Source organism: Adiantum capillus-veneris, chromosome 17 (genome assembly GCF_014529385.1).
Source record: "Adiantum capillus-veneris isolate H3 chromosome 17, ASM1452938v2, whole genome shotgun sequence".
Lineage (NCBI taxonomy): Eukaryota > Viridiplantae > Streptophyta > Polypodiopsida > Polypodiales > Pteridaceae > Adiantum > Adiantum capillus-veneris.
Genome location: NC_140947.1, coordinates 28,904,516 through 28,926,635, shown reverse-complemented (window position 1 = coordinate 28,926,635; position 22,120 = coordinate 28,904,516). Strand labels below are relative to the sequence as shown.

The window sequence follows — 22,120 nt, the reverse complement described above, 5'->3', positions numbered from 1 at the left end:
TGAGCAAAGCGCAAACAAGCATTCCACTGCACCTAACATTTGTATCAGAGCTTTGGCAGTGTTCTGTATCACTCAAGGAAAGAACCACAAGAATTTTTTTTTGCTTGTTGAGGTCGCACGAACCCAAGTTTACTTGGGCGTGTCGATTCCTAATCATGTTTTGTTGAAGAGTGACAGGAATCCCAAGAAAGAAGGGCTTGTCCAGCCTCCCCTTGTGTCTCTTTTCACTCATTGAGAGCGAACCGTGCACTTAGCGGCCGGCCAATCGACGTGAAGTGGAAAAAAGCAACCTTGGTGTGAGTGCAAGGCCGCTAAGGGGTGCGCCTGCAGAAAGGAGTAGGGGTGAAGAGAAGATCCTTCTCCAACGCGATTTGCAAGCGAAAGAACACCTCAAGAACCTCAAGAACCGCAAGAACCTCAAGATCCTCAAGAACCCAAGAACCCAAGAACCAAGACCCTCAAGAACCCAAGTTCCTCGTGAACTTAAGAACCAAAGATCATAGTGCATGGTCGTCACCCGAAGCGGAATGGATACTTCGCATACAAGTGATGAGCATGAGAGAGGCGGAGAAGATTTTTCCCCACCAGGAGACTTTTTCGACCCTCCCCCTCCGCCATCTACGCCACGAGTTGCGCTAACTCCTATGGAGGCTTTTGACAAGAGGATGATGCACAAGAAGTTAGAAGACAAAGCAAGAGATGCCGAACGAGAAGCAGAAAGAAAAGCCTACGAAGAAGACATGGCAGCCATAGAGCGCCAATACCAAGAAAGAATGGCAGCCATAGCGTGTGAGAGCGAGCAAGCACGCTTAAAAGCCAAAGCAAGACAAGCAGAATATGACCGCGAGACCACAGCAAGAATGCAAGCGATGTTGCGACCCTTTTTCCAAATGCAGGCACAGATTCAACAAGATCGGGAAAAGGAGGCTCTCTCAGTCTCTTCTTCTCCAAAGCATGATACACAGGATTTGATTGACAATGACTTGCATGATGATTTGAATGACATTGATTTGAATGATAATGATGAGCATGATGATTTGGATGACCATGACAAGCATGATGATCAAGATGATTTCTCACAAGCATGATGAGTTGCATGAAGATGATGTGATTGTTCACAAGGATGATGTGTTAGTGGATGCTTTTTCTAGCGAAGCTAACCGTTGTAGATTCGATCAATCACGAAGAAACGATCTTGGCTTTTGAGTCTAGGTCCAAAGAACCCCCACACGACGATTCGATCATTCAGGAAGAACCGATCTTGGCTCTCGAGCCTAGGTCCAAAGAACCCTCACAGGAAGTATTATATGTTCGCATGATTGATACGCACGCATTGTTCGAGTGTTTCATTCGTGATCGTTTCCTGTATTTTAGTCAGCATTGTTATGTGGTCCCTTTTACTAGGCATGACATATTGTATGTTGAACACGTTTCTGTCATGGATGAGCACGAATGTATGCGGATTTTTCATGAAAAGCCGAAAGGTATGTATGTAAGGAAGTCGCATTCCATGTCTCTTCCTTGGCATGACACAGTTTCCGAATGAGCCCATGAAAGTATGAGCACCAAGCGTGGGCATTTCCATTGTGAATTGCCACATTTGATTGCTTTAGATCAAAAGAATGATAAGATTCGATCTCATTGTTTGCGTGTATGTGGTGAACGGTTTAGCACTCCATCTCTTTGTTCATCGACATTGCATGCATAGTCTTTGAGGAAGACAAGTTTTTTTTTCCTTCACTTTACATGGAATAGGTATGTTCATGGTTTTGTGTTGGAAATGGGTTCAGGAATTTTCAGCCATGGAGATTCTTGAAGAAGAAAGAAGCATGACTCTCGACAAAGTTGAAGCATTGAAGGAGCCACATAAGACTTTGTGTCGCTTTCGGCGCAGCCCAAAGAAGCAAGCCTTGCAGACCTTTATGAAGTTCAAGTACCGCACGACCCACACATCAGAGTGGGCCGGCGAAGAGTCCCTTCCAAGATTCCGGATGCTATTGGCGATCTTCCTCGACGCCATACATTTCGGTACCAGTACCTCACTTTGAAAAGGAGGGGATGTCACGTGAAACATCCAACCCTATGTGTCCTAGACAAGCTACACCATAACAGGGTTTCCATCAAATCCAGTCAAGTCTAGATTAGAAGTGATCTGTCACTTTTGTGAGTCTATTCGTAGACCGTGCATGCCCAGACACTTGGTATAGATGCATATCCTCTGGTTGCACACAGCATGATCATCAGTATTCCCTTCAGAATCCATAAGATTCAGTTAGGGGAATTTTCTAGTTCATTTAGCCTATTTTCCCTATTTTTGGTATTTTCACTTATTATTTTTAAGTGACTTTCCAACAAAAGTAGGTAGGGCAATTTTGCAAAGTTAATATATAAGCAAACTCAAGTTAGCACTAAATGGCCGAAGAGGCAGTAGGAGCTCCCCGCTCAACAGGCAACTTCTCAGCAGAACCTGCAGAACCCCCAACCTTGGCGCTACCTTTCCCCATAGCCTAGCGTTTTTAGATTGGACAACCTCAGCCGTACCCCCCAAGATCTGGCGTTTTCAGCATTGCCTTGATCGCCATCATCATTAGCATCCTAGCGTTTGCAGATTGCTCCCATCACCAGCACCTTCAACTGCTAGCGTTTTCAGATTTTCAGCATTAAGGTTCATTAGCGATTCCAGCTAGCCTAGCGTTTTTGCTAGCTCAGCAAGCAGATCAGCGTTAGTGGTTTTCAATCACTACCGCCTCAGAACCACAGCGTTTTCAGCCCTATGGAACAGCAGTAGATTCAGCCCCATGGGTTGCAGAAGAACCTCCATTTGCAGCCATAAAAATGCAGCCAAAACAGTCATTTTCAGCCACTGAAACAGTCCCGAAATTCAGCCGATAGAAGACCACAGATTTCAGCCATCAAGTCTTCGTCGTCATCACCGTCGTCGTCATCGGCATAGTCCCCGATTGCATCAGTCCATTGCATCGTCATTGTACCACTTTGTGCAATCATAAGTAGACCACTCTCGCCGACGAGAGTGGGGCCTTCGGAGGAGGGTTTTACAACGTCTCTGGTGTCGTGTCTCTCTTCTCTCTATCTATCAGTGTCATACACTTGCACGCACAGTGTCCATTCACTTTGTTTGTGATCATAGCATTCTCTCATTAAGAACGGAAGGCTCTCCCTTCCATAAGAACAAAAGGAACCTTGAGCACAGTTCGGAGCACTCATCTTGAGCAAAGCGCAAACAAGCATTCCGCTGCACCTAACATCTATTGCAACCAATCTATCTCTAATCTAACTAGATGATCCATCAGATGAGAAGACACTGGATTAGTATGCTTATAACCACAAACCTCTGTGAGTGTAACACCCCTTTCCACTCAAAATTGATAGTATCTCGAAATTGTGTGGAAGGGGTGACAGCCACCTTATTAGATGGCACCGATATCACAGTCTGTACTGAACACCTGAAAGCTATGCCAAAGATAGTCCCCTTTGCCTCTAACATATCAGGCAACCCAAACTATGCAAGTAGCTTAAAAACATCAATTTTTACAAGATAGACATATTTCCTCAAAAGCAAGTAATGTAAAATCTTCATATCACGGTACCAGAAAATCCATCTGTCCCTAATAGTGAAAGGAGAGTGGACAGCCAGTGTAGAAGCAAGCTCTTGTGATGTAAAAATAGCAATGAAAGTACCTCTGCCCAACAAAATGATGTCCTCCACACTACCTTGAACACGGAAGCTATAACCCCATTAGCCATTCTCAAATTTTAACCTGGGTGTAGGAACATCGCACTATTTGTCTGATAATCCCTCTACGAGAGGGAGAGAACCTCAATACAGTCGCCAACCTTCTATTGAAGGTCTTCTTTAAATGTGGTCATAGACAGTGCCATACCAATTCAGAGAGTAACTTGCCAAGAAAATCAAGACTAGTACTCTCCTCAACCCAACCTCACCCTTCAAGTGATGTGGACAGTACGTGTGTGTGTGTGTGTGTGCGGGAAGTGTGCGGAACGAGAATGATGAGGTGATAGGTGAAGGCTGGCTGTGGAAAGAAATACGGAGGGAGGAACATCTACGATGCAATGAAACCCTCTCCCTCTCTGTCTACCCCGCCCTTTTCTGTGTTTCTCACCGTACTTTGCACTCCTCTCATCTCCTTCTACAGGTCCTGCTTTTAGTTTTGATGCAACTGATGATATAAAGTATCTTACTTGAAATTGAAAGAGCTGGTCCAAGCTATAACTATCACTTCAGCATAGGCTAGAGATGCATCCTAATCTTGTCCATGCTTCACAATCAAACACACCATTTGAAGAGAGAAGACCCACCATTATAATTTGAAACACCTACTGCCTTCACAAGGCCTTGCTCAACAGCGTCAGCCAATCCGTCAATGTAACCTGTTTAAGGGCACAAAATTATCACATCATAAAACCCCATCCAAAAAATACATCAAAGCAACATAAATCAAAATGTGAAAAGGTAAGACCTACATCGTAGAAAATGATCCAAAAGTCCCTAAAATCAAATTGTATTTCCATTCCCCAAACTTTATAGATGACTGTATAGTTCTTTCACATTCATATGTTTGCACTTGTTACAATGGATTTAATAGAGTATGAACAACGTCAATAAACGACCCAATATTCCTAGAATGCAAATAAGACTGGCTAATAGTAAATGCTAAAACTGAAGTCAAATAGGCCTGGCCACTAGACTCGGATCTGTGGAAACATATATACTTTGTAACAGAGAGCATGTGATATGCAAAAATGAGGATGAAATGTGTCCAACCAGAAAAAGGAATGGGCACTATTACTCCTCTCAAAAACTTTGGAACAGCAATTTAGCAGTCAAAAAAGTTAACTGTGTATCAGTAAGTTTTATCAGTTGAAGGACAAACCTTCATTTCCCCACAGTCCAGGCCTGCAAGAAGATGAGTTCGGTAAGGCATAGAGGCTTTTAAAGCACGCAACGCACGGTGAGACAGAAAATAGTTCCAAACAAGATTACCAATGAAGCTGATATAAATCAACAGAACTAAGATCAAGACGTTTTAGCGACTCCTTCAAGGCACAAATCAGACTTCCTCTACCCAATCGCCATGGCAGTGCGGCAAATTTCGTGGCTATGGCGATGCCCTTGCTGTCAAGTCTGTTTCTCTCCTTCACAAACCTACAGAAAATAAAAGCCTCTGTGTATGTGGTTGAAAAAATATCTTTTTGTAAATTAAACATTTTGAGGGCACATATCCCAAGATGAGATATACAAAAATGCCACTTATATCAAAGTGCGTAATCCCAATAGTAGCTGACATAGATAGAAAACCAATAAAACCAGGTCTACTTCCTGGTGCGAGCCATCAAAGAGGGGGAAGAGCAGCACAAAGAAATGACAACCTCTTGGGTGGACGTTATTACAAAGACTCAACAAAAGGCAGATGAGGCCGAGAAGTGGATTGAGGTTGCCAAGAAGGGGAAAAGCAAGGAAACAACTACGTCGACATCATTAACCTGACACTTGAAGAGGAGCAAAGAAGGCGTGTGCGCTCTCTACATGTGAGGATTTGCGGTCTTAAAGACACTGATAATGTGGACGAAGAGGTAAAAGAACTCATGGTTTTGATGGGGGTTCATGAGCCGATGCACTCAAGAGCTTGGAGAGCGGGCAACAAGAAAAAGGGGAGCAAGGGGGAAACCTCGAAAGAAAGGGCACTCATACTTCTTTTTTCCTCCATGGAAGCTAAGAAGGAGTTTTTGAAGAAGAGACCAACTCTTAAGAAAACGGGTATCTTCCTCGGGGATGACCTTACCCTCTCACAGATAGATCATATGTAGGAGGTAATGCCAGAGATTAGAGCGGCAAGGGAAAAAGGTAAGATTGCTTTTTACCGAGATGGAAGAGTGGTGACATTGGAGCCACGCTCCACATGACGGTGTGAGACCTATGTGACCACAATCAAAGTTGCTACCTGGAATTGTAATGTATCTATGTGTCTAGATGGGGGTGCTTTTGAGGAAAGTTTTAGTGGGAGAGATATCATCTAGGAGACCCTATGGACCCTGGGAATTATCGCACTATCATGATCGGACACACATTGGCACGGTTGTATGCATCCATTCTTGAGTAGCAGCTGAGTAGATGGGTAGAGAGGGAAGGGATACACGCAGCCGGGCACGCAGGATTTAGGAGAGGTTTTGCTACTCTTAACCATACCTTGACACTCAGAGCCATCATTGAGGAGGGCAGATCACATGGGAGACGGGTCTATTGCAGCTTTGTGGACTTCCGCAAAGCATTTGACACAGTACCCAGAGCTAGATTGATGCGCAGATTATAAGAGATGGGGGTACCCACAGACATGGCACTGTAGAGGTCAGTAGTGGGGCATGTACGCACCTCAGAGGGCCTATCTACAACGGTTCATTCCACTATTGGGGTGAAGCAGGGTTGCCTGCTCTCTCCTATGCTTTGCATAGCTTTGCTTATGAAAGTGGTTTGTCTGTCAACCTTGGTAAAACCAAGGTCATGGTATTTAATACCGCCCCACAGTGGATCAGGAGGTCAACATCCGCATTCACATACGGCCAGGAGATAGTGGAGTATACAGATGCTTACACCTACCATGGAGTGGTTTTTTGTGGACCAACTTTTTCATTCAAAAGAGCAGCAGAGACTAGATTGACTAGAGCCCATGCAGCATTGGGTAGATTGGAGAGGATGTGTTCACATGTTCAGTTTCAGGAGCCTCGGACGAAGCTCTGGCTCTTCGACACCCTGGTGGCTTCTGCATTGCTCTATGGAGCTGAGATTTGAGGACCTTCATTGGACCATCATGGGAGGACAGGTCGCACTGATGGATGGGGGGACATGGAGAAGCCACTAGTCTCTATGATCTCACAGCTCATTAGAGCCAAGGCTTCAATACCACACACCATTCTCCGAGCAGAGCTAGCTACCCCCCAACTAGTGGTTGAGGCGCTCACCAAGTCTGTCTCCTTCATACACCGCATGTGGGCACTTCCAGAAAGAGATATGCCCGCCTTGCACTTGAGTCCTCTCGATAGTTAGCCATGCAGGGAGATACAGCATGCTGGTATGGGGAGATGACATCATGGTTTCAAGCGCATGGGTTCAGCATAGATAGACTGCCTCCCTTCCGGTACTTCATGGATGCACCCTCTCTGACTCTCACACAGTACAGAGAGCATCTTCTCCAGCTCACGGAGGATGGTTTTGTGACGAGACCAAGATACATGGACACCCACTTGTCTCATGGGATACGATGTGCTATTGGCCAGATACGCACATCTTCACACCAGCTGCGGATCGAGACTCGGAGATACAGTAGAGTACCAGCACAGGTCAGGACATGCCTCCTGTGTGACCTGGAGCTTGAGACAGAGTTGCACTACACATGCCACTGCCCCGTCTGCTACGAGATACGCGGCCGCTTCTACTGCTAGTTCAGAGAGGGCTGTGGACCACTCTCCAGAGTCATGCGGTACGAGGATCAGAGCTGCTTGGGTCTGTTTTTGCTCGAGCTGTGCAGACACAGAGAGAGCCTGATGAGGGGAGAGGCCAGCCAGTCTCAGAGACGGATCATAGACTTCTTTAGAGCAGACACTAGACACCCGGAGGAGCTACTACAACAGGAGAGCTCGCTGCCTCACACTAGAGGCACACTGATCGAGCGAGCGACCGAGCTAGGGAGATCCAGACGCCCACGACTGCGGAGGACTACGTAGCATCGACGGAGGCTGCATCAGAGGATTCAGATCACTTTGGCCCGATATGCACGACGCCCGGTCAGGCTATTGATCATGGAGAAGATTGATGAGATCCGCCAGCGACCGATGCTGGATCTTTTGTGATCTGTGATTTAGCTATCCCACCTAGCTGCTCAGCTCATACCTAGCTGTTTCGAACTCCATAGCATTTTACTTTGTCATTTTTGTTACTCTGACTTTGTATCAGATCCACCACATTGTAACTTTCTGGTCTCATAGGTCATTCTGGCCTTCTGAAGACGTTAATATAACATTCAATTCATTTTCATCTCTCTCTCTCTCTCTCTCTCTCTCTCTCTCTCTCTCTCTCTCTCAAGAAAGGGCATTCATCCTTCGTTTTCCCTCCATGGAAGCGGAGGAGGACTTTTCGAAGAAGAGACCAACTCTTAAGAAAATGGGTATCTTCCTCGGGGATGACCTTACCCTCTCACAGATAGCTCATATGTAGGAGGTAATGCCAGAGATTAGAGCGGCAAGGGAAAAAGGTAAGATTGCTTTTTACCGAGATGGAAGAGTGGTGATATTGGAGCCACGCTCCACATGACGGTGTGAGACCTATGGGACCACACTCAAAGTTGCTACCTGGAATTGTAATGGATCTATGCGTCTAGATGTGGGTGCTTTTGAGGAAAGTTTTAGTGGGAGAGATATCATCTTCTACTCTGAGACACATCAGGCCCCTGGGCAGTCTATGCCTCACATTAGTGGATACAGATGGGAGACCGCATGTAGACAGGACACACGATCAGAGCACAGATGGCGGGGCTCAGGTGGAGTGGCAATGTTATTCAGGGAGGAATTGCAGCCATTGATACATATAGCTCGTAGGGATGAGCAAGCTAGGTATATGTGGGTGAGATATTGAGAGCAGAGACAAGCACATATCTTTATATTGCTATTTGGTACGTTCCCCCGAGTACGTCAGTGTATGCACCACCTAGAGGACAGTCCCCCTTTTCTATTTTGCATGATGACATCTGGGAGTTCTCTAGAGATGGCGACATCATCATTCTAGGGGATTTCAATGCTAGGACTGCTCATCATCAGACAGTTTTTTATGATACTGCAGAAGAGATGTTGAGAGTGCTGGATGTTGTAGAGACGGGCCTATCCAGGCTATCACAGGATGGGGAGCATACTGAGTATGGACGACACTTGATAGACATGGGGACTGCACATGGATTGGTCATCTTGAATGGCCTACAGAGATTTCCCACTGCCGGGGGTTTTACATGCTTTCCACACAGACATGGAGCTAGCACAATGGATTATGTCATGGCACAACCGAGTCTCATCTCTAGTATCCAGGACCTCACGGTTCGACCTAGACCTGTTGGTGTGGCAATGGACCATGCTCTTGTGTCGCTGACCATCTCTTTCGAGTTTAGTGTAGCACACAGGCCACAGGCAGCAGCTCCTACTCGCTACACCTTCACGCGGGAGACGGACTTTGTATACATAGATGGGATCTACAAACGATTGTGTACAAAAGAGCCAGGGCGACCTTTGAAGGAGCTTACTACTATACTAACACAGACGTTACATGATGTAGCAGTAGAGGCATACCCACACACGCAGCCTGAGCAGAAACGCCGTTCTGGGAGCATGCCCCAGAACAGCTGGTATGATGAGGAATGCCGCGAGACCAGAGCTAGACTTCACGGGGAGTTGCTTTTGGGGGCCATCACTCACAGACAGTCGCAGATTGACTTAAGACGCCTAGTGCGGCGGAATGAAGAGGGCATTTTTGGCTCACCTAGAGCAGGACCTATACCAGCTATTCTTGAGTTAGGACTCACGTGAGGCATGGCGACTCTTTCATGAGCACCCCCCCCCCCCCCCCCCTTCTTGCCATTACCTCTACAGAGGCCTGGGGCCAGTACGCGTCATCTCTGTACACAGTTCTTGGACTGCCACCCCTTCCCGACCCCCCGATCCATGCCCCCACACATGTGCTTTTTTCACCGCCGCTGAGATGGTGAGGAAGGCCATTGACAGGATGAGGACTGGGAGAGCATATGTTCATGATGGCTTAGTGGCTGAGCACTTCATGCATGCCAGAGATCTACTAGCAGAGCTCCTAGCAGTTATGTTTAACCGTGCTGTGTGAGGGCTTGCTTGATACTTGGATCCTATCTACTATTGTACCTATCTTCAAGTCTAGAGATCCTATGGAGCCTGGAATTATCACACCATCATGATGGGACACACATTGGCACGGTTGTACGCATCCATTCTTGAGCAGCAGCTGAGTAGATGGGCAGAGAGGGAGGGGATACGTGTAGCTGGGTGCACGCAGGATTCAAGAGAGGTTTTTCTACTCTTGACCATACCTTGACACTCAGAGCCATCATTGAGGAGGGCAGATCACATGGGAGACAGATCTATTGCAGCTTTGTGAACTTACACAAAGCATTTGACACAGTACCCAGAGCTACATTGATGCGCAGATTACAAGAGATGGGGGTACCCACAGAGCTCATTTGGGGGGTCATGGCACTATACACGTCAGTAGTGGGGCATGTACGCACCTTAGGGGGCCTATCTACAGCAGTTCATTCCACTATTCGGGTGAAGCAGGGTTGCCCGCTCTCTCCTACTCTGTTTGGTATGTATGTGGATGAGGTTTCTAACTACATTGAGAGAGATGGTGATAGAGGTGCACAACTGGCAGGAACATGGATTCCACTATTGTTATTTGCTGATGATATTGTGTTGATCTCTGACTCTCCGGAGGGGATGCAACGTCACTTGAATGCTTTGCGTAGGTTTGCCCATGAAAGTGGTTTGTCTGTCAACCTTGGTAAAACCAAGGTCATGGTATTTAATACTACCCCATACTGGATCAGGAGGTCAGCGCCCGCATTCACATACGGCCAGGAGACAGTGGAGTATACAGATGCTTACACCTACCTTGGAGTGGTTTTTAGTGGACCAGCATTTTCATTGAGAAGAGCAGCAGAGACTAGATTGATCAGAGCCCATGCAACATTGGGTAGATTGGAGAGGATGTGTTCACATGTTCATTTTCAAGAGCCTCGGACGAAGCTCTGGCTCTTCGACACCCTGGTGGCTTCTGCATTGCTCTATGGAGCTGAGATTTGGGGACCTTCATTAGACCATCATGGGAGGATAGGTCGTACTGATGGATGGGGGGACATAGAGAAGCCACTAGTCTCAATACACACGTGCCATTATCCGACCAGAGCTAGCTGCCCCCCAACTAGTTGTTGAGGCGCTCACCAAATCGGTCTCCTTCATACACCACATGTGGGAACTTCCCAGAAACAGATATGCCTGCCTTGCACTTGAGTCCTCTCGACAGTTAGCCATGCAGGGAGATACAACATGCTGGTGTGTATGGGGAGATGACATCATGGTTTCAAGCGCATGGGTTCAGCATAGACAGACTGCCCCCCTTCCGATACTTAATGGATGCAACCCCTCTGACTCTCACACAGTCCGAGATCACCAGGCTCATTCACCAAGACATGACTCAGCTAGACACCAGGAGGACATGGATACAACCAGCACAGGAGCTGGGCACGAAGATGGCTTTCTACAGAGAGCATCTTCTCCAGCTCACGGAGGATGGTTTTGTGACGAGACCCAGATACATGGACACCCACTTGTCTTATGGGATACGATGTGCTATTGGCCAGATACGCACACCTTCACACCAACTGCGGATCGAGACTGGGAGATACAGTAGAGTACCAGCAGAGGCCAGGACATGCCTCTTGTGGACCTGGAGCCCGAGACAGAGTTGCACTACACATGCCACTGTCCCGTCTACTACGAGATACGCAGATGCTTCCACTGCTTGTTCAGAGAGGGCTTCGAACCACTCTCCAGAGTCATGCGGTACGAGGAGGAGAGATGCTTGGGTCTGTTCTTGCTCGAGCTGCACAGACACAGAGAGAGCCTGATGAGGGGAGAGGCCAGCCAGTCTCAGAGACGGATCACAGACTTCTTTAGAGCAGACATTGGACACCAGGAGGAGCTACTACCACAGGAGGGCTCGCCACCTCACACTAGAGGCACACTGATCGATCGAGTGACCGAGCTAGGGAGATCCAGACGCCCACGACTGTGGAGGACTATACAGCATCGATGGAGGCTGCATTAGAGGATTCGGATCACTCTGGCCCGACATGCACGATGCCCGATCAGGCTATTGACCATGGAGGAGATTGATGAGCTCTGCCAACGACCAATGCTGGATCATTTGTGATCTGTGATTTAGCTATCCCACTTAGTTGATTAGATCACACCTAGATGTTTCGGATTCCATAGCATTTTATTCTGTCATTTTATTTTGTCATTTTTGTTACTCTGACTTTATATTAGATCCACCACATTGTAACTTTCTGGTCTCATAGGTCATTATGGCCTTTTGAAGACGTTAATATAACATTTTATTTCATTTTCTCTCTCTCTCTCTCTCTCTCTCTCTCTCTCTCTCTCTCTCTCTCTCTCTCTCTCCTTCTATCAAATCCACCACATAGTAACTTTCAGGTCTCATAGGTCACTTTGGCCTTTTGAAGACGTTAATATAACATTTCATTTCATTTCTCCCTCCCTCTCCCTCCCTCCCTCCCTCTCTCTCTCTCTCTCTCTCTCTCTCTCTCTCTCTCTCCCCCCCCCCACTCTATTTGGTAGGTATGTGAATGAGGTTTCTGACTACATTGAGAGAGATGGTGATAGAGGTGCACAGCTGGCAAGGACATGGATTGTTATATGCTGATGATATTGTGTTGATCTCCGACTCTCCGGAAGGGATGCAACGTCACTTGGATGCTTTGCATAGGTTTGCCCATGAAAGTGGTTTGTTTGTCAACATTGGTAAAACCAAGGTCATGGTATTTAATAAACCCCATAGTGGATCAAGAGGTCAGCGCCTGCATTCACATACGGTCAGGAAACAGTGGAGTATACAGATGCTTACACTTACCTTAGAGTGGACCAGCATTTTCATTGAGGAGAGCAGCAAAGACTAGATTGACCAGAGCCCATGCAGCATTGGGTAGATTGGAGAGGATGTGTTCACAGGTTCAGTTTCAAGAGCCTCGGACGAAGCTATGGCTCTTTGACACTTTGGTGGCTTCTGCATGGCTCTATGGAGCTGAGATTTGGGGACCTTAATTGAATCATCACGGGAGGACAGGTCGCACTGATGGATGGGGGGACATGGAGAAGCCACTAGTCTCTATGATCTCGCGGTTCATTAGAGCCAAGGCTTCAGTACCACGTGCCATTATCCGAGCAGAGCTAGCTGGCCCCCCCCCAACAAATAAATGTGTGATGATGTCCCATCTCCTCTCGTGAGTGTTTGTCTGAGGTGGCTATATAGATGTACCTACCCTCTGGATACTGAGCAACCCTTCCAAGGCGTCCCTATAGCTCTTGCTTGAAAAACACTGCCACTCCACCAGATCCTCTCGAGTGCCTTGGCATATAGTCCTCCTGTATACTGACTCCCACTGGTATCCCTCTACTTAGGGTAGCCCTCTCTCAAAGCTCTGGTGTGTCTCTGTCTCACTAGTAATATGTCTCTCCCCTCCCATCACCCACTCTAGTGGTCCAAGCTGTGCCGATAATGATCTGTTGCACTTCCAGACGCAACATTGTAGGCGGGCTAGTATGTGTCCATTAGGCCCCAAACCACTAGTCCATGGGCGGGCCATCAATGATGACCCGTCCATCTGCCACCAGGAGGTGTATTTTTCTTGTTGCCTTCCATCAATAAGTACTAGATTTTTTTATTTATTTTTATTTTTTACTTATTTTGCCCGGAACCCTTGAAAAGGTGCAAGTGGACATTGCATGGCCAGTGTGAAACGGTTGCGGCCGACAAGTTTCTCGCATCGAGAGTCTAGGTCGGTCAGTCTGGGACTGGTCAGGCCAGTTAGCACTGAATTCTGATGAATATGGAAGCCTGTGTGCGCCAAATGAAGTCTGAGCCACTCGGGAAGTCACTTATAACTTTATAAGTCAGTGGGAACTAGGGAACTAACTCAAAGGGGCAGACCGGACACTTGGCAGGAGGAGAGCACCCTGCAAGACACCTCAGCAAGAGGAGGCGCCCATTTGAGGCTAAGGGCTGGATTTTTACACATAAGTGACCTACAGTGTGTGTGTGAGTAGTGGGTGCAGGTCTACAGCTTTAATGGAAAGCTTGCCTTCTCCTCTGTCTCATGTAGCGCGATTTTGCTCTCGTGCATCTCTCTCTCCCCTTTTGGCACATATGGTAATGCCCCACTAGTTGGGCTACTCGGATGAATATGTACAGTTCTGGGGGTTTATGCGCGTTTGCCAAGGCAAGAGCCTTTTGAACAGGAACCGGATTAGCTAATTGCTAATCCCCCACAAGTGCGCACAGTTCCATCCTGAAAGATTGCGAGTTTGGAGAGTTTTCTCGCGTGAAAACTCATCCAATTCACAGGAGAACTGTCCCATTGTGTGCGGGAGCCCTTGGGACACGCGTAGACGTGTTCACTCCGCTAAAAACAATTGGAAACAGGAAATTACAGCCTGCTGTGTTTTTCTGCAGGTTTAGGGTTTCGCACCTAAACTGCAAGGGAACACCAGGGGAGCCTCGTGAGAGCCTTCGGATGCGTGTACAAGCTTTTGGGCAACCGGCAGTGCAAAACACAGAATTACAGCCCGCTGAATTTCTGTGACAGCTCACCAGAAAGCTTCCAGAGAGTGAGGGAATCTGCCCTAGATAGGTACTTTTGACCTACAGGGGTTTTTGCGCCGTTATGCTCCCGAAATCAGGTCGAAAACCTGCGTTTTCAGCCCTCGCTAGGTTTGGAGAGCTTTGTGAAAGCTTGTGCTAAGTGGTCGGATCGTCTACCTTAAAATAATGAAGAAATACAGAAAGGGGCACCAGTCTTTGCGGCCTACAGGGTGTCGGTCTCATGTGCGCAGTGACATTCTAGTCGCTGGACGCAACTGTGTTCTCTTTCCTTCTCAGAGCTCTGTGTAAAGTTAACAGGTAAATGAAATAGTACCGCCCTCTACGTTATACAGGCCTTTTATATGGTTCCATCGACGGGATAGTCACTTTTTCTTCAAAAAGTGCAGCGTGGATTGTTGTGGGTGAAAGCAACACATAGCTTGTCGTTATGGCAGAGAAGAAAGACCAAGTACCTAAAGAGGGATCTTCCTTACATGGCACAGAGAAAATTCCTTCAACTCTTCAAGAAGAGGACAGGTTGTTTAGAACTCAATTGCGTTGCTGCATGGACATGTTTCAGCAGTTGGCTAGCAATCTAAGGATGCAGTTCCTACAAGCTCCGACACAGGGTTTTCAGCCTCCTACACGGGGCATGACTGAGCCGTTGCAAGAAAAGGAGATTTCCAATGCACAGAGGACTCATGATGCTCGAGGGTAAGGCCATGTGGTTGAGCAACTAGCGGTGTCCAATGATCCAAAGAAACTCGCTTTAGCTGGACAGGAACCGTTTGTGAATGGTCAAGGGAGTAATGAACAGGCTATGTGTCGGACCCTTCCATTACCTAATACTTATCCTGTGGTTATTTTGGAGGTGGTTCAGTGTTTCAAGCTATGGCTGGACCTTCCACAGGTTATATGCCAGGGAATGTGTTCGGGACAATGCAAACAGGCATGGGTAACCCTATGTACGCGAACATGGGTGTCCAACCAGGTTTTTAGGGTGCCTATGGCCAGTTTCGAGTGCCTGGAACACAATTTGGTATGGCTGGTTTTTCGCAGCCATACGTACAAAATGCAGATATGACAGGTAAACAGGTTGATGCAAGTGTTGGAATGAACAATCATGGAGCACCACTGTTACAGGCACCTGTTTATGATAATGTGGCTCCTATGAGTCGGCCTAAGGATTACAAGGAAGGTGGGCAGGAAGTGAAGTTTGAAAATTTCAGAGGAACTGAGGATCAATTGAAGGCTTTGACCTTCATACAGTAGTTTGATGCATCTTATGCCGGAGGAAACTTCACGGAATCTTCAAAAATACGCAAGGCTGCCACTTTCTTGAAAGGGAGTGCGCTTCAATGGTGGACCGCATTGTTAAACCAGGGTAAAGCCCCAACAACGTGGGTCCAATTCAAACAGCTTTTTGCGCCTGCATGGCTAACAAACACTTTTGAAGTGGATGCGATGACAGAATGGCACGAGTTGAATGCTAAACAGTGTGCGAATCTGGAAGAGTACAATAAACAGTTTTGGGCCGCACTATTGCCAGTCACCTCTTACAGGTTTGTGCCATTGTCAGAACATATTGAGAAGTACTGTTGCAGATTGTCCAAGAAAATCAGGGACTACTGCACAAAGACTACTATCATGAATATGTTTCAGTTGATTGAGAATGCAAGAGTGGCCAGCAATCTATCGAAGGGAGATTCCGATGGATTTAATAGCCACAAGAAAGGGTCCCAGGGCAAACAGTTTTCAGCCAAGGGCAATGTTGCAGCAAAGCCTTCTGAGCCCCCCACAAAGAAGCCCTCCAATGAAGAAACTGATACGTCCAAGAAGCAGTCTAAATCTCCTTCGAGACGAGGACAAGGACAAAAAAGGCATTTTTCTGGAAAAACTTTTGAAGAAAGGAAAGCTCTTAGGGAGGCCAAGAAATGCTACATTTGTGAACAGGAAGGACACTTTGCAAATGAATGCCCATAGAAGAAGTCACAGGATAAGGATGACAAGTCAGACCATAAAGGGAAGAAGTCAAATCCAAATGTAGGACTTGTTCCAGATTTGGTTGGAGACCAACCAAACAAAGATGCCACAAGCTGTGCAGAGCTTGGGGCAAAGTTAGAGACCAGACAGTGCTCGTTTTCTTTGATCCCGGAGCCCGTGCAAATTTCATATCACCAGAATTGGCATCAAAGTTGGGCGCATTCGTGCAGAGGAGATGGGTATGAAAGGGGAAGCACGTTTGGCATGCCCAGGTTATTCAAAGCCTGTTACTCCCATTTTGGGGAAGCTTTGTCTGCACATTCAGAGCTATGTGGATGCAGAAGAATTTCATATTATGCCACTTGAGGACTGTGATGTCTTACTGGGTATCCCATGGTGTTACAGGTTACATGCTATGGTGGATACTTACAACAAAAAGATTACCCTTGTACATAGAGGAAAGACTCATGTCCTTGATGTACAGCTTAAAGGTGAGTCTGTTCCAGTTGTTTCTGCTTCTGCTATTTCATCTGTAATAAGAATCATCTTTCGTACTTTTCTGCGTACTTGATCTTTGCAAAAGAAGTACCTCAAGTTGTATCTAATTTGTCTACCTTAGATAAAGACAGATCAACTTTTTTGAGTGGTTTCAATGATTGTTTTACGGACTCGTTGCCAGGGGAGTTACCTCCTGAGAGACCTGAGGATCATACCATAGATCTTGTGCCAGGTTCTAGTCCACCGAATAGACCACCATACAGGGTTAGTGCAGCCCAGCAGAAAGAGTTATGAGTCAGGTCAACAAGCTTTTAGAGAAGGGGCTGATTCAGCCCAGTTCATCCCCTTTTTGTTTGCCTGTACTCTTAGTGCAAAAGAAGGATGGTTCATGGCGCATGTGCACTGACTATCGCGCCTTGAATAAGAATACCATCAAGACCAGGTTCCCCATACCGAGGATAGATGACATTCTTGATCGGCTCGAGGGAGCGTCATTGTTTACAAGGATAGACCTAAAGAGTGGTTACCATCAGATACGCATTAGGCCAGAAGATGTCCATAAGACCGCGTTCAGGACAACATTTGGTCTTTATGACTTTCTTGTCATGCCATTTGGTCTCACAAATGCTCCTGCCACATTTTAATAGAATGATGGACATAATTTTTAAACCACATAGAAACTTCGTGGGTACCTTCTATGATGACATGATTGTCTACTCGAAGTCTGAAGAGGAGCATAGAGATCACTTGACTGCAGTTTTCAATGAGTTACAGAAGAACATGCTACTCATTACTGCGAAGAAGAGTGAGTTCTTTTTGCAAGAGATTCACTTCCTTGGGCACATTGTTTCAAAGGATGGGGTACGCATGGATCCCGCTAAAGTGGAAGCAATTAGGTCATGGCCAGACTTGAAGTCCGTACATGACATTCGAAGCTTTCTAGGCTTATGTTCCTACTACAGGAGGTTCATCCGAAATTTTGCTGAGATTGCTTCTCCACTCCATGCACTACAAGGCAAAGGAGTTACTTTCAAGTGGATAGCCAAGGAAATTTTAGCGTTCAAACACTTGAAAGAGAAGCCGACTTTAGATCCGGTAATCATTTTGCCAGATTTTTCGAAACCTTTTGTGGTTCAGTGTGATGCGTGTGGCCATAGTCTTGGTACGGTTCTAATGCAGAATGGCCGAGTAGTCGCATATGAGAGCAGAATTCTTTTGAAGACCGAAAGGAACTTGCAAGTCTATGAGAAAGAATTGCTGGCAGTAATTCATGTTCTCACTAGTTGGAAACACTATCTACTAGGGGCTGATTTTTAGACGAAATGAAGACACAATATGTTGAAGATTCAGATTTTGCAAGGATCTATGACCAGCTTGTTGATGGGCAACATCATGAGCACTATATGCTTAAGAATGACTTTCTCATGATGCATGGAAAGTTATGCATTACTAAATAGTTACGGCCAAAGATTTTGATGGAAAGTCACGCTCCACCTTATGCTGGGCATCATGGAATTCATGCGACAGTGAAAGGGGTTGAGGCATTTTCCTATTGAAGCTTTGCGTCAAGATGTTGACACATTTGTAAGATCGTGCTTAGTATGCCAAAAAGTCAAATTTGACAGACAGAAGTAACCGGGATTGTTGCAGCCATTGCCGATCCTTGATAGGCCATGGGAAAGCATAGCAATGGACTTTATCTTTGATCTTCCAAGGACGCAAACAGGCAATGATGGGATTTGGACTATCATTTGTAGGTTCAGTAAGCAGGCCCATTTCATTCCTGTGAGGAAGAAGATAAAGCCAGAACACATGGTCACGATATTCATGAGCAATATCTTTAAATATCACTGGATGCCTCAGTCAATTGTCAGTGACAAGGATCCATGTATGACGAGTCTTTTCTGGAAAGCATTGTTTGAGAATATGGGCGCTACGCTAAAGTTCTCTTCTTCGTTTCATCCGCAAACTGATGGACAGTCAGAAGAGGCCAATTCTATTGTCCTGGACCTGCTCAAATGTTATGTGTCAGAGCACAAGGCAACTTGGGAACACCATCTTCCATTGGTTGAATATGCTTACAATAACACTCTGTATACGTCAACAGGTAAGGCACCATTTGAGATAGTGGAAGGAGGGAAGAAACTCCCGCCCATTTTGCAGACTAAGGACAAGATTTTTGAGGCAGACAAGTATGTGCAAGATATGGATGAAACATACACGAAGATAAAGATTGCTCTTGAGAAGACTCAGGCTAAGCAAAAGAAAGGTGCTGATCGTCACCGTCGTGAACTTGTATTTTCACTTGGTGATTGGGTGCTTTTGCGCTTTGAAAAGGCCAGGTTAAGGAAAAGGAAAGGCAAGGAACGCTTGTTTCCTAAGCTCAGTATGCGATATTATGGTCCTTTTCAGATTTTAGAAAAGATCAGCGATGTAGCTTACAGATTAAAGCTACCAGAAGGCTGGAAAATACATAATGCTTTTCATGTCAGCCTTCTAAGACCCTTTGTTGGTAATGTGCCAGAGAATATACTTGATGAGGAACAACCCGAAGTGGAAGAATTGGATGAGATCCTTGTTCCTGAACAGATATTGGCACATAAGGAAAGAAAGGTTAGAGGAAAAGTTGCAAGACGCTATTTGGTGAAGTTCAAGAACCATCCATCGTTGGATGCCAAATGGATGGAAGAGTCTGAATTGGTTGATTCACCTCAGCTATTGCAATTATATCTTGAAGCCTTTCAGATGGAACCCACAGTGACTTGATGTAGCCTTTTTGGAGCAAGGCAATAGCATGGTTCATGATGCTCAAGAGAGTAGTTAAGCAATTGTATCTACTCTTTCCATACAAAATTTAGCTAGAGAAGTTTGTGCTTGAGAGTACACTAGAAGACTTCTATGCTTGATATATGTGTCGTAGCCAGGTTGGTGGGATTGTTTAATCGTCCAACGCTACATTTCCGGAAGCATGTATATCTTGGATTCCCATCATAGAATATGTGTGATATCAAGAGATACCGCATGTATTATTGGCATGCAATCGAGGCCGCTTGCAGTATTTCAAGGGTGAGGTGTGTCACCAAGAGGTGTATTTTTCTAGATATTTATTTTTATTTTTATTTTTACTTATTTTGCCCAGAACCCTTGAAAAGGTGCAAGTGGACATTGCATGGCCAATGTGAAACGGCTGCGGCCGAACAGGTTTCTCACATCGAGAGTCTAGGTCGGTCAATCTGGGACTGGTCGGGCTAGTTAGTACTGAATTTTGATGAGTATGGAAGCCTGTGTGCGCCAAATGAAGTCAGGGCCACTCCGAAAGTCACTTATAACTTTATAAGTCAGCGGGAACTAGGGAACTAACTCAAAGGGACAAACTGGACACTTGGCAAGAGGAGAGCAGCCTGCGGGACACCTCAGCAAGAGAAGGCGCCCATTTGAGGCTGGGGCCTGGACTTTTACACATAAGTGACCTACAGTGTGTGTGTGAGTAGTGGGTGTAGGTCTATAGCTTTAATGGAAAGCTTGCCTTCTCCTTTGTCTCATGTAGTGCGATGACTTGCTCTCGTGCATCTCTCTCTCCCCTTTGGCACAAATGGTAATGCCCTACTAGTTGGGCTACTCAGATGAATATGTACAGTTCTGGGGGTTTATGCGCGTTTGCCAAGGCAAGAGCCTTTTGAACAGGAACCAGATTAGCTAATTGCTAATCCCCCACAGGTACGCACAATTCCATCGCGAAAGATTGCGAGTTTGGAGAGTTTTCTCGCGTGAAAACTCGTCCAATTCACAGGAGAACGGTCCCATAGCGTGCGGGAGCCCTTGGGACATGTGTAGGCGTGTTCGCTCTGCTAAAAACGATCCGAAACAGGGAATTACAGCCTGCTGTGTTTTTCTGCAGGTTTAGTCGCACCTAAACTACAAGGGAACACCAGGGGAGCCTCATGAGAGCCTTGGGATGCGTGTACATGCTTTTGGGCACCCGGCAAATGAAAAACAAAGAATTACAGCCCGCTGAATTTCTGTGACACCTCACCAGAAAGCTTCCAGATAGTAAGGAAATCCGCCCTAGACAGGTACTTTTGACCTACAGGGGTTTTTGCGCCGTTATGCTGCCGAAATCAGGTCGAAAACCTGCGTTTTCAGCTCTCGCCAGGTTTGGACAGCTTTGTGAAAGCTTGTGCTAAGGGGTCGGATCGTCTACCTTAAATTAATAAAGAAATACCGAAAGGGGCGCCAGTCTTTGGGGCCTACAGGGTGTCGGTCTCGTGTGCGCAGTGACATTCTAGTCGCTGGACGCAACTGTTTTCTCTTCCCTTCTCAGAGCTCTGTGTAAAGTTAACAGGTAATTGAAATTGTACCGCCCTCTACGTTGTACAGGCCGGTTATACCATCCTTGTAGAGGGCTCTTTTTCCTTCTTTCCTCGCCTGAAACACCTCAGCACTAATGCTGTCCTGTGCTCCACCTGCATCTCGTGAGGGTGCCAAGAGTGCCAGGGAAGAACAAAAAGGGGAGATAGGTGAGAAGGGGTGGGAGGGCTTGTTGCCATTTTTCACCAGGGGTTAAGGAAGTAAGGTGCCAATGGGGGGCGTCACAATTCACGAGGAAATCTCTCATTGGATAAAAACTTAAAATACAGCTCATCCCTAGTTCATTTTTTAATGTGAAGGGGGGGAGGGCTAACGTGTCTCTCCGAAAACTTAAGTAGCTTGTAAGGCTTATGAGACAAGACAAAAGGACTGTTTTCTTACAACAGTTTCAATGAAAAAACTACTGACTTTTTCCTTAGAATGTTGCCTTGTATCCATAGAGGAAAGAAAACATACCTGCCCAGTAACCTTTCTGATTCTCCTCCAACGCCCATAATCTGAGAAACCAAAGGTCACCTTTTAAATATACAAGAACAATACCTAACCTCAATAGTAGATATCTCAGACAAAACTCTATTGACCTGCCTACAACAGTTACAGCGCTTCAAAATAATACTTGTTGAAGTTATATCAAAGTCACCATGGACTGCCTACTGTTATCAAATAAACAACAAAATAGAATTGCACCTAAATTTACACAACCTCACCTATTATTGAAATTTCAGTAACAAAAAATCCAAGAAACAGTAGTCAATCAGCTTTAAATAGTAAAGGCGCTTATCTGAAATG

The 22,120-nt window shown here is 46.1% G+C and overlaps 1 protein-coding gene across 1 annotated transcript in view; it reads right to left on the bottom strand.

Moving 5' to 3' along the window:
- Nucleotides 1-22,120, bottom strand: part of LOC147436983 (NAD(P)-linked oxidoreductase superfamily protein) — a 107,758-nt gene that overhangs the window by 22,351 nt on the left and 63,287 nt on the right. The window contains exons 4-7 of the mRNA XM_086486387.1: nt 21,788-21,828; nt 5,024-5,185; nt 4,914-4,936; nt 4,339-4,410 (exon numbers count right to left, since the gene is read on the bottom strand). Coding sequence (XP_086342513.1) covers nt 4,339-4,410; nt 4,914-4,936; nt 5,024-5,185; nt 21,788-21,828 — 298 coding nt within the window. The remainder of the gene's footprint in view (nt 1-4,338; nt 4,411-4,913; nt 4,937-5,023; nt 5,186-21,787; nt 21,829-22,120) is intronic.